At 41.1% G+C, this 14,543-nt stretch overlaps 1 protein-coding gene across 4 annotated transcripts in view; it reads right to left on the reverse strand.

The window, feature by feature from the left end:
- Positions 1-14,543, reverse strand: part of Graf (GTPase regulator associated with FAK) — a 57,734-nt gene that overhangs the window by 14,090 nt on the left and 29,101 nt on the right. For all 4 annotated transcript variants that reach the window (XM_075689221.1, XM_075689220.1, XM_075689219.1 and 1 more), the window contains exons 14-20: positions 12,372-12,411; positions 10,882-11,019; positions 9,628-9,715; positions 8,538-8,596; positions 6,030-6,135; positions 4,519-4,678; positions 721-903 (exon numbers count right to left, since the gene is read on the reverse strand). In XM_075689221.1, coding sequence (XP_075545336.1) covers positions 721-903; positions 4,519-4,678; positions 6,030-6,135; positions 8,538-8,596; positions 9,628-9,715; positions 10,882-11,019; positions 12,372-12,411 — 774 coding nt within the window. The remainder of the gene's footprint in view (positions 1-720; positions 904-4,518; positions 4,679-6,029; positions 6,136-8,537; positions 8,597-9,627; positions 9,716-10,881; positions 11,020-12,371; positions 12,412-14,543) is intronic.

The following is a 14,543-nucleotide window of genomic DNA, read 5'->3' on the forward strand; positions in this document are numbered from 1 at the left end:
CACTACGCCCGAGTATGACCACTATGCCGATAAAGTGTTGGCCGCCACTTCTTCACTTCAACTCTACCATGCAATGCGCATTCCGTGCGCGTGCTCTCCTATTGCGTCAGCATAATGCACGTAAACTGCGTATGTTGCATAGAGCCAGTTGCGTTTTTTCCTCTCTCAAATCTGCGAGGTGCCTTTCGGCTGGCGCTGGCAAAAGGATGCGTTAAGCATTAAGTGCGCTTGCTTTAAACACACGTACCAGAGGCAAAGATTGTAGTCTCTTTGAAAAGCTACAGCACGGCCGTTCGATCATGGGACTGTGTAGTGGCAAAGTTGGGGGTGCGTTTATTACTGTATATGAGTAAATACGGTAGTTCTCAAAGCTGTCACTCAAAGCTGTCACAATGCCATATATTGATGTACTGGCACTGCGATGCAGGTGCAAAATTCAGGAAAGGAAACATTGCCCTACATTTCCTTTGTCAATAATCAAACACATCACACCAATGAAAAACAAACTGAGTTAAAGAAAGAAAAGCTCAACTAGGCTAATTTAGGATTTATTTTTGGTGACCTTTTAACCTCCACCAAGCCCAAACACCATCCCACATCAAAGAAAATGAGAACAAATCGTTAACATTTATTTGTGGTTATGGAGAGTACATTTGTAAGAAAAATTGAGCAGATTTAATTGGTATGGTAATTAAGTTGACAGCCAAGTGGTACGCTTACCAGCTCTGTTAGAGGTGAGGTGTAGCCAGGGCCTTCGGTGATGTGTGCACGTGAGGAGTGATGTGCTGACGATCGTTCTCTCAGGACTACTTCCGACGGTGTTGCTGCCTGCCCACTATCTAATGACCGGGATGCTGGAGTGGACACTTTGGCCTCTTCTTTATGTGGGAAAGCTTTGAATATCTGCACCACACAGTTAAATGGGACAAAAGTGTTCAGCTCATTAGAAAATGCGTAAAAATGAATTTCTCACGAATACGATACGAGTACATGAATGTTGTAACAGCACTTTCATTGTACATGCATCAAGATTATAGCGGTACTGTCTTATGTCTGCAAAATCACATACACATTTATGTATGCATGTGTTTTTGCAGGTATCACAAGCACTGCACGGGGGAATTTATGAAAGACTGGACTTCCGTCAGCGTGCAACATCTGAAAACAAAAATTTGAAAACTGCCAACTGCAAAACACAATGGCACAGCCGGGCAATGTGCATGTTCTAAATCTGGGACTATTTTTCCAGTTGCCATATGCTTCCTCCTCACTGTTGCTGAATGGTGACCACGGAGTAAGACATATAGGAGGTGAAACTCCCGTCAGCGCGAGCGAGCGCGGGCGACCAGATAAAGTCACAATTGTTGCATGCGCCGATGCTACCGTATACAGTGGCGGCACCATGCGGCGCGTCGTAGAAGCCGCAGCGGAAAAAAAAAAAAAAAGCAGCGCCTGGCAGGCGGCTCGGCGACTCCGGCAGCTCCGGCCACTCCGTGGTAGAAGACAGGCGCGCGCGGCCGAACGGGAGCAACACGCTCAACCGGTTGCCCTGGCAACATAAACGGCGTTAATTTCTTCCCATGCCGCCAGGTGTCGTCAGCATGAAAATATATCCGCGGGCTTGTGACCTTTACTGGTCGCCGCAAACAGCGGAGTTTCCACTCCTAAATATTTCTTGCTCCGTGATGGTGACCCAGTGTGTGCTATGCCTAAGTGCTGCAACATTCAGCCTGCCAAGGCACGCAAAAGGCACACGTCGAAGGTCAATCTTTCTGTTCTCCTGTAAGCAGTTCGAAAGACTGCAGGAAGCCACTTCACTGAAAATGATTTGCAATGTTTCTGCAATAAGCGTGCAAACTTTTCATTGCTGCATTTGAAAGTGAGGACTTCAGTAGCTTTAACCAAAGGACGAAGTTTATATTCTGCGCTTATGTGGTGTGCTGACTGAATATTTCTTTTTCTGCTAAAATAGATGGGAAAAATGCTTTTAGGGAAATGTTGAAATGCTTCTGCATTGTTTAGTGACAATGTTTAATCTGTGTACGTAGATCTTGGTTCATGCATATTTGACCGACCAAGGGCATGTATTGCAATATGCCAACACACTTCATTTGCAGCAAGAAAATTGGGCCAGAGATTGCCTGCATCATGCAAGAAAAATGAAATCAAAACAGCTTTCATGGCACTTGCATGCTTTACTGCATAAAATGGATCTATTGTGGCGAACCTGATTTTAGGAAAGAGGCCACCGTAGCAACATGTATCAACAACCCTTGCCCGTAGCAACCCTTGCCCATTTTTCTTGCTAAAGAATCAGATGCGCATTGGATTTCTACTGTGTTTAGAAGATGTAAAGTCATTTCTGCTTTAGTTTTCTGCTTTAGACACATAAAAAGTGAGCGTGCATATGATTCGAGGGCATCTTCCAATAGGACAAATACTGCCAAATGAATCAGTGGTGTGTTTTGGCATCTTTGTTTACTGCATCCTGTTTAATTCAAACGCCGAATAATTCGATCAGTTTTGTCGGTCCTGTCAGGGTCAAATTAATGGAAGTCGACTGTATTGGTTTTCCAGATGTCGAATAGAGCGTTTGTAAATTCACTTCAATACAAAAATAAAGAGAAGTTGGAATTGGAATGTTACTAACCTAAAGGGTATTAATTAATCAGTGTGAACGTGTAGAATTTTGCATAGTAATGCCTTTCCATTTTTAATTTTTTACATGGTAATGCCTGTACATATTGAATTTGTCATTGAAGCTATGTATATTCTTTCTTTGTCTATGTGTATGAGCTGCTCTTTAAAAATTTTCGTGCTTATTTTGTTTCTAAAATACACTATATAAGGAAGTAGGTAAAATCGGCAATTTCCTTCGTTATATCAAAATTTCGTTGTATTGAAATTCGACCTTTTATGCAAATAAGTATAGTCACCGATAGATTTTTCTTACAAGGAAAGGGGCAGCAGGATTTTCCGAATTATCGGGCAATAAAAAAAAAAGTGAATTTGAATGAGAAAACAATTTATTTTGATGAATTAGGAAGCGTGCGACGAATGATACGGTTTCAAGCCACATCGACGATATCTTCACATCAGCCACATGAATTATGTGAAGCCAGCCACACTTTTGCGTGCACTCGGTCCCCACAGCTGATAGTGTTGCCCGCACTGGGATGACACTATCATGAAACGCGCTGGCAGCGGCGAGCGAATGCTTTGTCTGCCTCTTGCTCCAACGATTCACCAAAACTCTAGATTACGCGACCTCCAATACTAAACCCGCAGGAAAGTAGCTAACATGATGTCACACCGTCTGGGCATGCCCACTATTTGCATACGCGGCAGATTACTTCTAAACCAGAATGCGTGGCTGTGTATGCGCTCAGCTGCACTTACAGCCATGCGCAGCCACGGCTGAGACGCGCCAGAAATTGTGAAGCGACAACTTACCTTCCCCTCTTTCACTTTGCTCGCGTGGGAAGGCAGCACTCATGAAGCCACAATCTTTCTTGTCTCACCCTCGCACACTTTCACTCGCACATAAAGCACAAAGTGTGGGCCGCGATAGGATCTTATCGCACTTAGACTTTATATGGAACATGATGCGGCTCCACTTCGGAGGTCGGTGGGGGGGCAAGGAGGTCAATGTGGGGGCAATTTGAGAGGTGTGTTTTCAAGCAGCCGCTTGTAATTCAATCATTTGACCATCTGTGTCAGCAGAAGTTTCCATTTATTGTCTCGGCATTACTTTGCGGGTGAAGCAAATTTCGTTACATTGAAATAGCATACAAACACACTTTGTAATACTGAGGTTCTAAATACATGGTGTTCTATGGACAAGAGGTTATGAAAAGTTAAATACTTCGTTATGTCAAGCATTTCGTTACACCGAGGTTTAACTTATATGCTTTACTTTGTTCTTTCCTTCATTTCACATTTTTGTAATTTTTAATAATGATCATGAAGTAATCTCATAATGTGTATCCCCACTGTTGTGTTCATATAGGAGGTTACATCTTAGTTGAAATCAAGAAAAAGAAATGGGCATGGGCAGGACATGTAATGAGGAGGGAAGATAACCGATGGTCATTAAGGGTTAGGGACTGGATCCCAAGGGAAGGGAAGCGTAGCAGGGGGCGGCAGAAAGTTAGGTGGGCGGATGAGATTAAGAAGTTTGCAGGCATGGCATGGCCACAATTAGTACATGACCGGGGTTGTTGGAGAAGTGTGGGAGAGGCCTTTGCCCTGCAGTGGGCGTGACCAGGCTGATGATGATGATGATGTGTATCCCTACTGTACCCTGTCAAATGTCTTCCAAGGCCCTAGACTTACTCATCAAGTTGCATTGTTTGTAAATTTTTGTTCGGCATCCTTTAGCCACTGAAGTGGAACAAATAATGTATAGATTCTACCAATCTGTATTGAAAGGGAAAGAGCTGCAATATTAAGAAATAAGTAGTTTTGCCACGTTCTTACTTTGCTGTAATTGTGAATGAATTTCTGGTTGAACTTTACCTTATCACAGTTTTCGATGAGGATTTCAACAACCACATTGCAGAACTTGATGTCCATGATGGCTGCCATAGTTTCCTCCTCTGGCCGAAGTAATGTTGGACCAAAGCAAACACCCAGGTTTGACACGGTCATCAAATTCGATGATGCATAGTCAGAGACCCTGAAAATTGAAGGAAAATGTGCAGTATACAAAACAATTTATTTACATCCTTTTCATACGAAAGCAAACAGAACTTACTCACTCACAAGATGTACTTTTTGCTTAGGGCTCACTCAGGCTCAGACTCACTAGAATTCTAAACAGCCAAGCTTACTTGGATTGAAACTGACCAAAGTGCAATGCGGCTATGTTCACTCAGACTTGCAGGTCGGTACGAGTTTGAATGAGTCGATTCGTGAGTGTTTGCTGACCTACGATCCTTTCACCTGACAGCCCAAAAATATGCCCTTTCAGTGAATTAGCATCAAAGCACACTTTATCGTACATATTTGAATGATTACAACACAAGCCTTTATTTTTACGTGTGTGCGCATGAAAATATGAGCATGAAGGAACACCTCATGTAATTAAAAGTTCTACTTTGCATTATATTCACGAAACTTAGTAACAGAACAAACACTAGGCCCGACAACCTATGAAGCTCACTGTCTTTTTTTTTTTCTTACCTTTTTCTTGTTTATCAAATGAGCCTTCAAAATTTTAAAGCCTAGTTTTCCTAATAATTTTCTTTTGTGTCCTAATGATACCTACCACAAATGAAAACAAGATATCAAATTGAACAGCAAATATAGTGCAATAATTCTGTGACAAGCCATGCTGAAAATGCTGTATTTTGATTTCAAACCTTCCTGCAGCCTTCAATATCAAATGACACTACATATGCTTCCACGGCATCTTCAATGAACAAAGTCCAATAAAAAAACCTGCTCACTGTGTTTTGTCCCAATGTACACCAGAACTGATTGTATAAATGAATATAGAAATTAATTATTTGTAATGTTCCTTTGCTACAAAGTTCACTGACATGGTGACTGGGTAAGGAGACACCTGTGACAAAATATTAACAACAAAAGTCCAACAATTGACTAGATGAGTTATTCTAACCTATGAAATTCACAGATATTGATTGATTGACTGATTTACTTACTTTTTAAATTATGGAGTTTCATGTGCCAATACCATGATCTGATTATGAGGCATGCCATAGTGGAGGACCCCGGATAAATTTTTACTGCCTGGGGTTCTCTAACGTGCACCTAAATCTAAGTACCACTGGTGTTATTGCATTTCGCCTTTATCGAAACGTGGCCACCGTGGTGACCTCATGCTTAGCAGCGCAACACCATAGCCACTAAGCAACCACGGCAGGTACTAAATATTCATTGGTAATTATGAAGAGCTGGTCAAGAGTTTAATATTATTTCTTAGGATTTGGTCTTGAGTGTGACGTTATTACATTTAGTAATAGGAATCAAAGCAAAGAGGAAACTGATAACCCAATCAAGCTTACTTCTGCAAGTGTCGTATCAGCAGTGCAGCCATGCGTTGATTATCAGGCGGCAGCTGAGAGACTAGCTCTTCTATAGCTGCTGTCCTCTTGGCCTTGTTTTCTTGTTCTACACCCAAGTTCAAGAAAATGGCATGTCAGGTGGGACACTTGAGCGTGAAACATGGACTACGAGAAATACATTAGACTCCCTTTATTATGAACTCTATTGAGTAGCATACTGCGCTAGAATGAACAGTCAGCTCAATAGCCTGAAGCGATGCAGCTAAAGCAAATTATTTTCATTCATTTTCCCACAACTTCAGTAGATTCTTCTAAGCAAAATTTTGATTAGATGAACAAGTTTCCAAGCAGCCTCCATGTTCACTTTGAATGGAGCCTACTGTATTTACTGTAAACTACAGTGCAGTGCTAAATTGCAATTCAGTAAAAGTTATGGCCCCACAATCCATATGGACATCTCAGCATATAGCAAGTCCCACAGAATACATGTAATTAATAAAGGGAAAATCAGACATCCACCCGTTCATAGCAATTGCTACAAAGCAAACCCATGTGTTCCTTGAAAGAAAAGCCTCACAGTTGAAGAAAAATTTGTCTCGGACCAGGGCGAATTTTTCTTCAACTGTGAGGCTTTTCTTTCCAGGAACCCGTATGGGTTTCCTTTGTAGCAATTGCTACGAACGGGTGGGTGGATGTCTGATTTTCCCTCTATTAATTACTTCTCTCCACCTTGCGGGTTTTCGCAGAACTAGTACGTCAGAATACATGTAATACATGCAGGCAAGAATACATGCAAGAACAGTTCATGTCTACTTAATTAAGTTATTAATTGCAAATGTTCTGGTGCTACACCAGGATATTTGGTGCACTTGGAGAGGTTGTGACTTGCTCAGCAGTTCAATTATACAGTAACCCCTGAGCCACCGTGGCAAGCCTAATCTCAGGTTACTGAAAATTGAAACACGATCTTAATACTACATGGGTTTACAGTGACCAGACACTTGCCACAGAACCTCTCCACCTTGCTTGTCACCTTGCATAACACTATGAAATTCCAGACTATTTAACGAAGCCATAAAATAAACTCTTAATTAAAAAAAATGAGAATGTCAGTTTGTCACTACATTTCCTAGATTTTAAAATATGCAATATTTACATATTTACATACAATTTTGGTAAAAGAAGTGCAAAGCACTTCTGTGCATCAGAAAGTGGTACTAATTGCTTGCAATGTGAATGTTTCCATAGGTTACTCTGAGAACAACATCACAACTTAATTTACAAACAATCACAACTTACAATTTATAGATGAGCACCAGACCACTAGAAACTACAGAAAGAATACTATGACACATAATGGCAGACTGCAGTAGTATGTCCTGCAACTCTTGCACTAGCAAAGAGCAAACAAATTAGATTTATTGTGTGTAAGTATTCTAAAAGTTGCCTGCAAAAGGCATGCAAAAAACAGCCTCAGCACAGCAACAGACAGACAGTGCAGGGCATTACAATGTGTCATGCATAACTAATTCAGTGCTGGCGCAATTAACAATGCTGAAAAATGCATGGAGGTCTCATCTGAGGTTACATGAACTATTCATCACTGGTGTACCAAACTATAATTAGAACTCTCTGCAGCATTAATAAGTCAAGGCTTATGAACCATCATTTCAGTAGACAAGTGGTTCTCAAACTTTTGTCGTGGTCTCTCTATGGATCCTGCACTAACCTTAAATGCCAAAAAGCATGCAAAGAAAAGCATGGTTCGTATGCATGCTTTGTATGCACGCTTTTAAAAAAAATGCGCACACCATTGTGCTTGGACTAGCACAATGGCCCTTGCCACCCCACCCCACTTTGTACTTAACACTTTCCATATAGCAAAAATAGATGAAAATAGCAGTACCAAATTTCCCAGAAATTTCTCAGAAATGTGCTGCGCAGGCAGCCATGTTTCCAATGCAAGCATTTAAGCAGTCCATAATAAAGAGGAATACTACACACAAATCCACTAGCAATGGTAAGTGCAGCCACCTAGTAGCATTGAAAGCTGCAGCTAGAAGCAAGCTGACGAATATGCTTGTCACTGGTCCACATTGAGAGGCCCTTTTTTTTATGACTACACTTGTCATTGGCTATGCTGGTACAAATTCCAGTGACTACTATATATACTCAGCAACAAAGAAAGAGTTAAACTTACTAAACTTTCCGAACATTTAATGTGGGTCATACATGCAAAAATATGGTAATTGCAAGTTTTGTTTTGCTCTGCCTTTGATAGACAATGCCTGTCAATGGCGCGTCTCTGTAATAGGTCCCCTGTGAATGCCCTAGAATTGTCTCGGCAACTTCTGGGAGCCTGCAGACTAAAGTTTGAGAAACACTGCGCCAGAGAATGCAGCCTGCAATGGGGACTCTCTGAAGCACTACAGCCCTGCATGATGCAGGCACAGGCTGAGCTGTGTGCAGCCAGCAGCGGGTTTGTTAATGCAGAGCAAGGGGACTTACTCGCTGCGCTAATAAAGGCAGTGTGCAAACGAAACGTCATCAGTGGTTCAGGCAGGTTTCTGAAAGGAGGCACAGGAAATTATTGGCTATGGGATGCGTCACACGATGCTCAATCAATTGGTGGCATTGTCCTGGCATACAGGAACACATCACTGTATTTGCTTTTTGCAAATTTCAGGCAGAGGTGAAGGAAACAAAGCGCTTAAAAAGCAGCAGGTCACAGCATGGCATGTAGCCAAGAGAAAACAACATACTGGTATGGGGCATATGTTAAATAAAAAGAGCTGTCAACACCTTAAGAGAATTTTCTAAAATAAATAAAAGCTGTAGTGCGAGAGTTCTCAGAAAATCACAGTTTGAGAATAAGTGCCTAGGTGAAATGAAGTACAAGACAGCATTATAAAGTACTTTTAATGAATATATCACAGACCTATCAACACTACAGATTTTTACGTGAAACTTGAAAAGTTGCATAATGTTCTTTTGCTTGTCTCAACGAAAAAAAAAAACAGCAAAATTTTGTAACATTTCAAAAGAGACAAAGGATATCTGAAATTCTACTGAATAACATGATGATGCTTGATAACTGCAAAGGCATATTTGAAAGGTGACTGTTTATACGTCAGTGTATGGCATGTTAGTATGAGCTCCCATGTCACAGTTATGATATATACTGTTAAGCCCTAAAAATTAACTACCATAGCCTCACAAGTGTGACTGCAGAATAAGATCCAACAGTATGCAGAACTTTAGGTTTCATGAAGGCAATCAATTTCGATGCTTAATAATGGTAAGAGTTGCAAAACTCCCTGTGCTGTGGCAACTAGGCCAGGCCATTCCCTATGAAACAATAGCGGTGCCAAAACATTTCCGCATTTCAGGATATGTCCCTACTGTTCGTATAACTGGTACAGAGAAACTGGCCACTAGATCTCAATAATTGTTCACCCTCTGCTGAAAGCCCCCATGAATGCAAAACTATGATATTAAGCATTAGCACATAGAGCCATTTGCTCTGCTAACATGCCCAAGCAGGTAGGTCTACACTACAAGTCCAGCACGTGCATAGCAGGCATTGCAATACACTTACCTGAAATAATTCTTAAGCGCACTCGTAATTGTCTTGACCTCCCACTCCTCGGAGTTCATGAAATCAGGGTTTTCCGTTCGTTTTGGGTCTGCAGAGTGCAAAAAACGAAAGCACCAATATAAATGATAAACTAAGAAAACACATCAAGCTGCTGGTCAAGTTGTTGGTCCACTCTGTACTGCGTGCTGCAAAAAGCACAATTCGTCATATAAAACGAAAGAAAGAAAGAAAGAAATGGAAGAAGAACTTCAACTAGCGTAACGCTGGCATTTTACATGTGGTTTAAACACATATTACTGAAAATTTGACATTCATTTCTTTTCAATTTCTTACAAACTTTATTAAGTTATGGTCCACACTACTCTCTTATCACTCTTTCACCAAACGAAAAAATACAGACTGGAATGATGAATGTACAAGTTTTAAAGGCTGCAAAAAAATGCTGCGGAACTTCCAAGTCATGCAACAAAGTAAGTAATAGCTTCAACTGCCTCTTTTAGATTCAAGCAAGAAATCGTGCGCACAACTCCTAAACTATAACCTCAAACTGAATAATGTAGGTACAAATGTTAAAGGCCCCTCTTAGCAGCCCTTGTAAGATATTTAGGTTTTTCACTAGAAGATGTAGCACTGTCCAAGGAGTGTTCTATTGCAACAATTTTTGAAAAGGGTTTAATAGTAGCTGAGAGCGGAGCAAATGAAATGTTACAAGGACATGGTGCGAGGAGGGAAAGTGGCCTCCTTGTGCATTCTGTGCTTTACGGAAATCGGCGAGTTGCTTGTACTGCTGTTGGCTATTCATATACTGCAGGCAGCATTCATGTGACATGGAAATGCCATTCGTGTAATGTTATCACTGTTCATGGGGAAACAGGAGAGCTGACTCTCCAAGAGCAGTGCAATGCTTTGCAGACTTGATACTTTGCAGACATGATCACCCTCGCGTTATATTTGCACTACTCGGTTGTCTGTCTGCCCTGGTGCAGGGCCACTTAAGTGCAGCATGCCTTCTTCTGAAGTACTACAATTTCATGGTAATTGAGACATAATTACGGGAATGTTTAATTAACTGGACATTGTGATCTGTAAAAGCTATGTTGCCCTTCAGCCAAAGGTAATCAAATACAAGTAACAGCATGTATGTGAAATTTATATTAACCTCACACTTTTTTGCACTGCACAAACATGACATCCAGAACCGGTATTCCAGTACTTCTAGCAAAATTAGAGCTTATGAAGAACAAGAAGTCTCACCAAATGCCATCTGTGTGAGCTTGGTAACCTTTGAATTCACACCCACAATTCGATAGAGGCCCTGATCTTCCAAGCCCCTTGCCTCTATAGCTTCAATGCAGCTCCGGACAAATGCAAAGCCAGTTTCATCTAGCAGGCCTGCAAGCAAAAAATCAGCGTTTTATTAGATTTTTTCATTCACTGACAATGGGCAATCCTTGAAATACACATAATGAATTTAGAATGGCAACCATGGTTACACTAAAGATAACTGCTGAAGGACTACAGCGACTACTAGATGAGGTAAATAATTAAAACAATAACACATAATAGCCATGTTATTCAATGCATTCGACGGCACCGAAGACGACATTGTTTGGGGTGCCAAGGATACAGCTTGTGGCATTGACTAGCGAGATTTAGCAGCCAAGCTTACGGTAAATAAAGGTGCGTAATGTTCAAGGCTTCTGTTTCTTATAGAAATATATGAGTCGACCTGTATTGGAATTATTATTTTTTAACTCTCTGCAAGTTCAATATATAGCGCTCGACCTACATTCGAGTAAATATGGTAGTTTAAGTGGAGTGGAGACTATATTTATGTCGGGGCAGACCTGGCGAAGGCGTACCAGAGAGTTGACAGCCCCCACATAGAAAGGAGGAGAGTATCCTGCATGAGGCACACAGTGAGGGAACATGCTTTACGAAAACAAAAGGAGTAAAGTGCTAAGAAAATGAGAGACAAAGCATCAAGTCAGGAGCATAAATGAGTTCAGAGCTACCTGGGTCCACCTTAAGGGTGGAACATCTGTTCAAACCGTAAAGCCTCCACAGAGATTACAGCCGATGCAGTCCAGCCTGGTTGATTATGTTAATCACTAAGCAAGCCCTGCCATGCTTTTTTTCTCATGCCTGCGACCAAAATAATGATTTTGTGTTTTGAAGGCTGACAGCATTACAGACAAAGCTGCAGAAGTGCAATTTACTGAGGAGATAATAGAGTGAAATTCAGTCGGTGTGTTGATACAAGTACTGGCTTTGCTTTGCCTCACTGCATGCTATGATTCTGTGTTTTTCACTTTAGTATCAAACCTGCAATTCGGAATCACTAGGAGTGCAACGGCACATAGCCACAGATTTATTACCCTTTAGTATTTGTTATTGTTGAGGGCGCATCACATACTGGCAGGCTGCAACATGAAGCAGTTGCGTCCTGCTAACATTTCCCTCTAAATTTTTGTGCTGACACTATAATGTTGCTACCTGTGATCAATGAACGGAACCAAAGGGTTCATGTGTGACCAAAGAGTTCATGTGTTTTCACGTGTGAAACATGACAAGCAGGCACAGCTACGATGGGCGAGCTGTACTCATACAAAAACAAATAGTATCAATAAAATTGTGCAGGTGAGCTACATTTGCCAAAGCCCTGGATGAATCAAGCAACTGCTTGTTATTACATTTTTCTACATTAAGTAAAAAAAAAAAAAGAGAAAGCTAGTGCTACTCACATCCTTCCTGCCGTGCGGCTCGTCCTGGTGGTGCAGTTGTCTGCAAAAACAAAACGAGGCCTTGTCTGGTGCAGCCAATAACATTCACACAAACATTTCCAAGTAGCACACAACAATAAACTGCACAAGAGTTGTAAAGCAAATCAATACCAAAGCAACATCTGTAACCTGTGCTGCTAATACAGTGTTAAGTAAATTGCTTCATAATTTGTTGACAGGATGACCTGGCAACGTCAATTTAAACTCTTGTTTCTGACCTTTTCGTGAACCCCGATTAGCAGGCACATCTGAACCTACTGCACACCACATCCAATGTTTTGTTATCATTTTCTGATTGATTGATTGATTGATTGATATGGTGACTGAATGAGTAATTTAGTGATGGAAAGCAACACGCAGGTTATGAGAGACAATGTAGTGGAGGGCTGTGGATTAATTTGGACCACCTGAAATTCTTTAAGTTGAAAACAAAGCACGGTGCACGAGCATGTTTGCAATAAGTCCCCATTGGAGTGTGGTGGTGGTGTTGGTTGGGAAGCACACCTGCGACCTTGAGCTCTGTAGCAGAATGCTACAGCCACCAAGCCACCACGGTGGACATTGTTTCCTCACAGTTGGCTGGCCAAGTCAGACAGGCAAATTTAGTGTCACTTCGAGCAAGACCACTTTGCCATTAGTGCCATTTGCAGCCTGTCAGGCTTGAGAAGACCTAGCGAAACTCTCTGCAAAACCAGCGAGCACGTTCATTGAACTCACGCTCTGTGTCAAAGTGTGTAACCTCAATTACTGCACTTCAAGAATAAATTAAATTGTAATCAATGCAGGGTGTCTAGTACTGAAAGTACTTTTTTTAAAGCAAATTGCTTTCTTTGCCCTTTTTGCCTGTTTTCATGGTTGGGAGTGGTCGATGATGGGACTTGCAATACAAGGACTTCCAGCATCAATTGCACTCATCACCGACTCTACCAACTTCAAGGCCGCTGTTCAGAATGCCTTTTGTTAATATTTTTTGTTAACACTTTTTGTTTGTATTTTTACTGCATTACTTCTTGTTTTGACTCCACTCCTTTCTGTAACGCCTTCAGGCCTTGAAAGTACATGAAATAAATAAATAAATAAATAAATAAATAAATAAATAAAAGGTGCTGATGGAAAGGGCACCTGCTCTCATACAACTGATTTGTGGGGAGGGGCAAGAGAGAGAGGAGGGGAACGTCACACATGAGCTCTCGTGCTAGCAAATCATGTCACGAACTTGTCATTACAAATCCACATTGTCGGGCATTATTGATACATTTAAAAGAAACCATATGAACAAGAACAACAAATGAGGATGGGTTTGGGGATCCCCTTGCTTACTTTCTTCTCTTCACTATTTTAACAAAGCGAAAAAAAAAAAATAATACAAAAAGTAGTGCACACAAGCATGCTTTACAGGAGGTGTGATGCTTTGTATAAGCCCTTGCTGACATACGTTATCATACACACTGGAACCATTTATGTGTCCATCTCAGACCTGTCAGGCCTTTCATGCTTGTCTGTTGTCACCCTGTTTTACTGGTTCCCAATATATGCTCTAGCAAAAAAAATCAATGAAATATCAGCTAGACAAGTCAGCCACTCTTCTTTGAACATAATGTAGCTGGGGAAACAACCTTTTAATGTCAATGTTACTGTTCACAATGCAGAAGATCATCAGCACTGTATTAATTTGCTTCCTAGCACATTACTGCTGTTTTCAGGTATGCAATGTGTGGGAATTGCAGTGTAATATCTCGTCATATTTTTGTAAACACGGCTACTAAAAGCAACAAGCTTTCAATCACTCAATGCCCTGGCAGGTGCTGAATGCGTATTTTTATATATGCCGGTGTTAGCGTCAGTGTTAGGTAAAAATGAAAGATACACCACATTCATGCAGTAATAATATCGATGTATAATACAATATATCTAGACCACTTGTAAAAAGGTGGGCAGCGTTCATTAGGTTTGTAACACCTGTGTTAAATTAAATCAGGTGTTTTATGTGCCAAAACCATGATATGATTAGGAGACACGGTGCAATGGGGACTCCAGATTAATTTTGACCACCTGGTTTTTTTTTAAACGTGCACTCAATGCACAATACACAGGTGCTTTTGCATTTTGTCCTCATCGAAATATGGTCCCCCC

This window comes from Dermacentor variabilis, chromosome 4, assembly GCF_050947875.1.
Source record: "Dermacentor variabilis isolate Ectoservices chromosome 4, ASM5094787v1, whole genome shotgun sequence".
Taxonomy (NCBI): Eukaryota; Metazoa; Arthropoda; class Arachnida; order Ixodida; family Ixodidae; genus Dermacentor; species Dermacentor variabilis.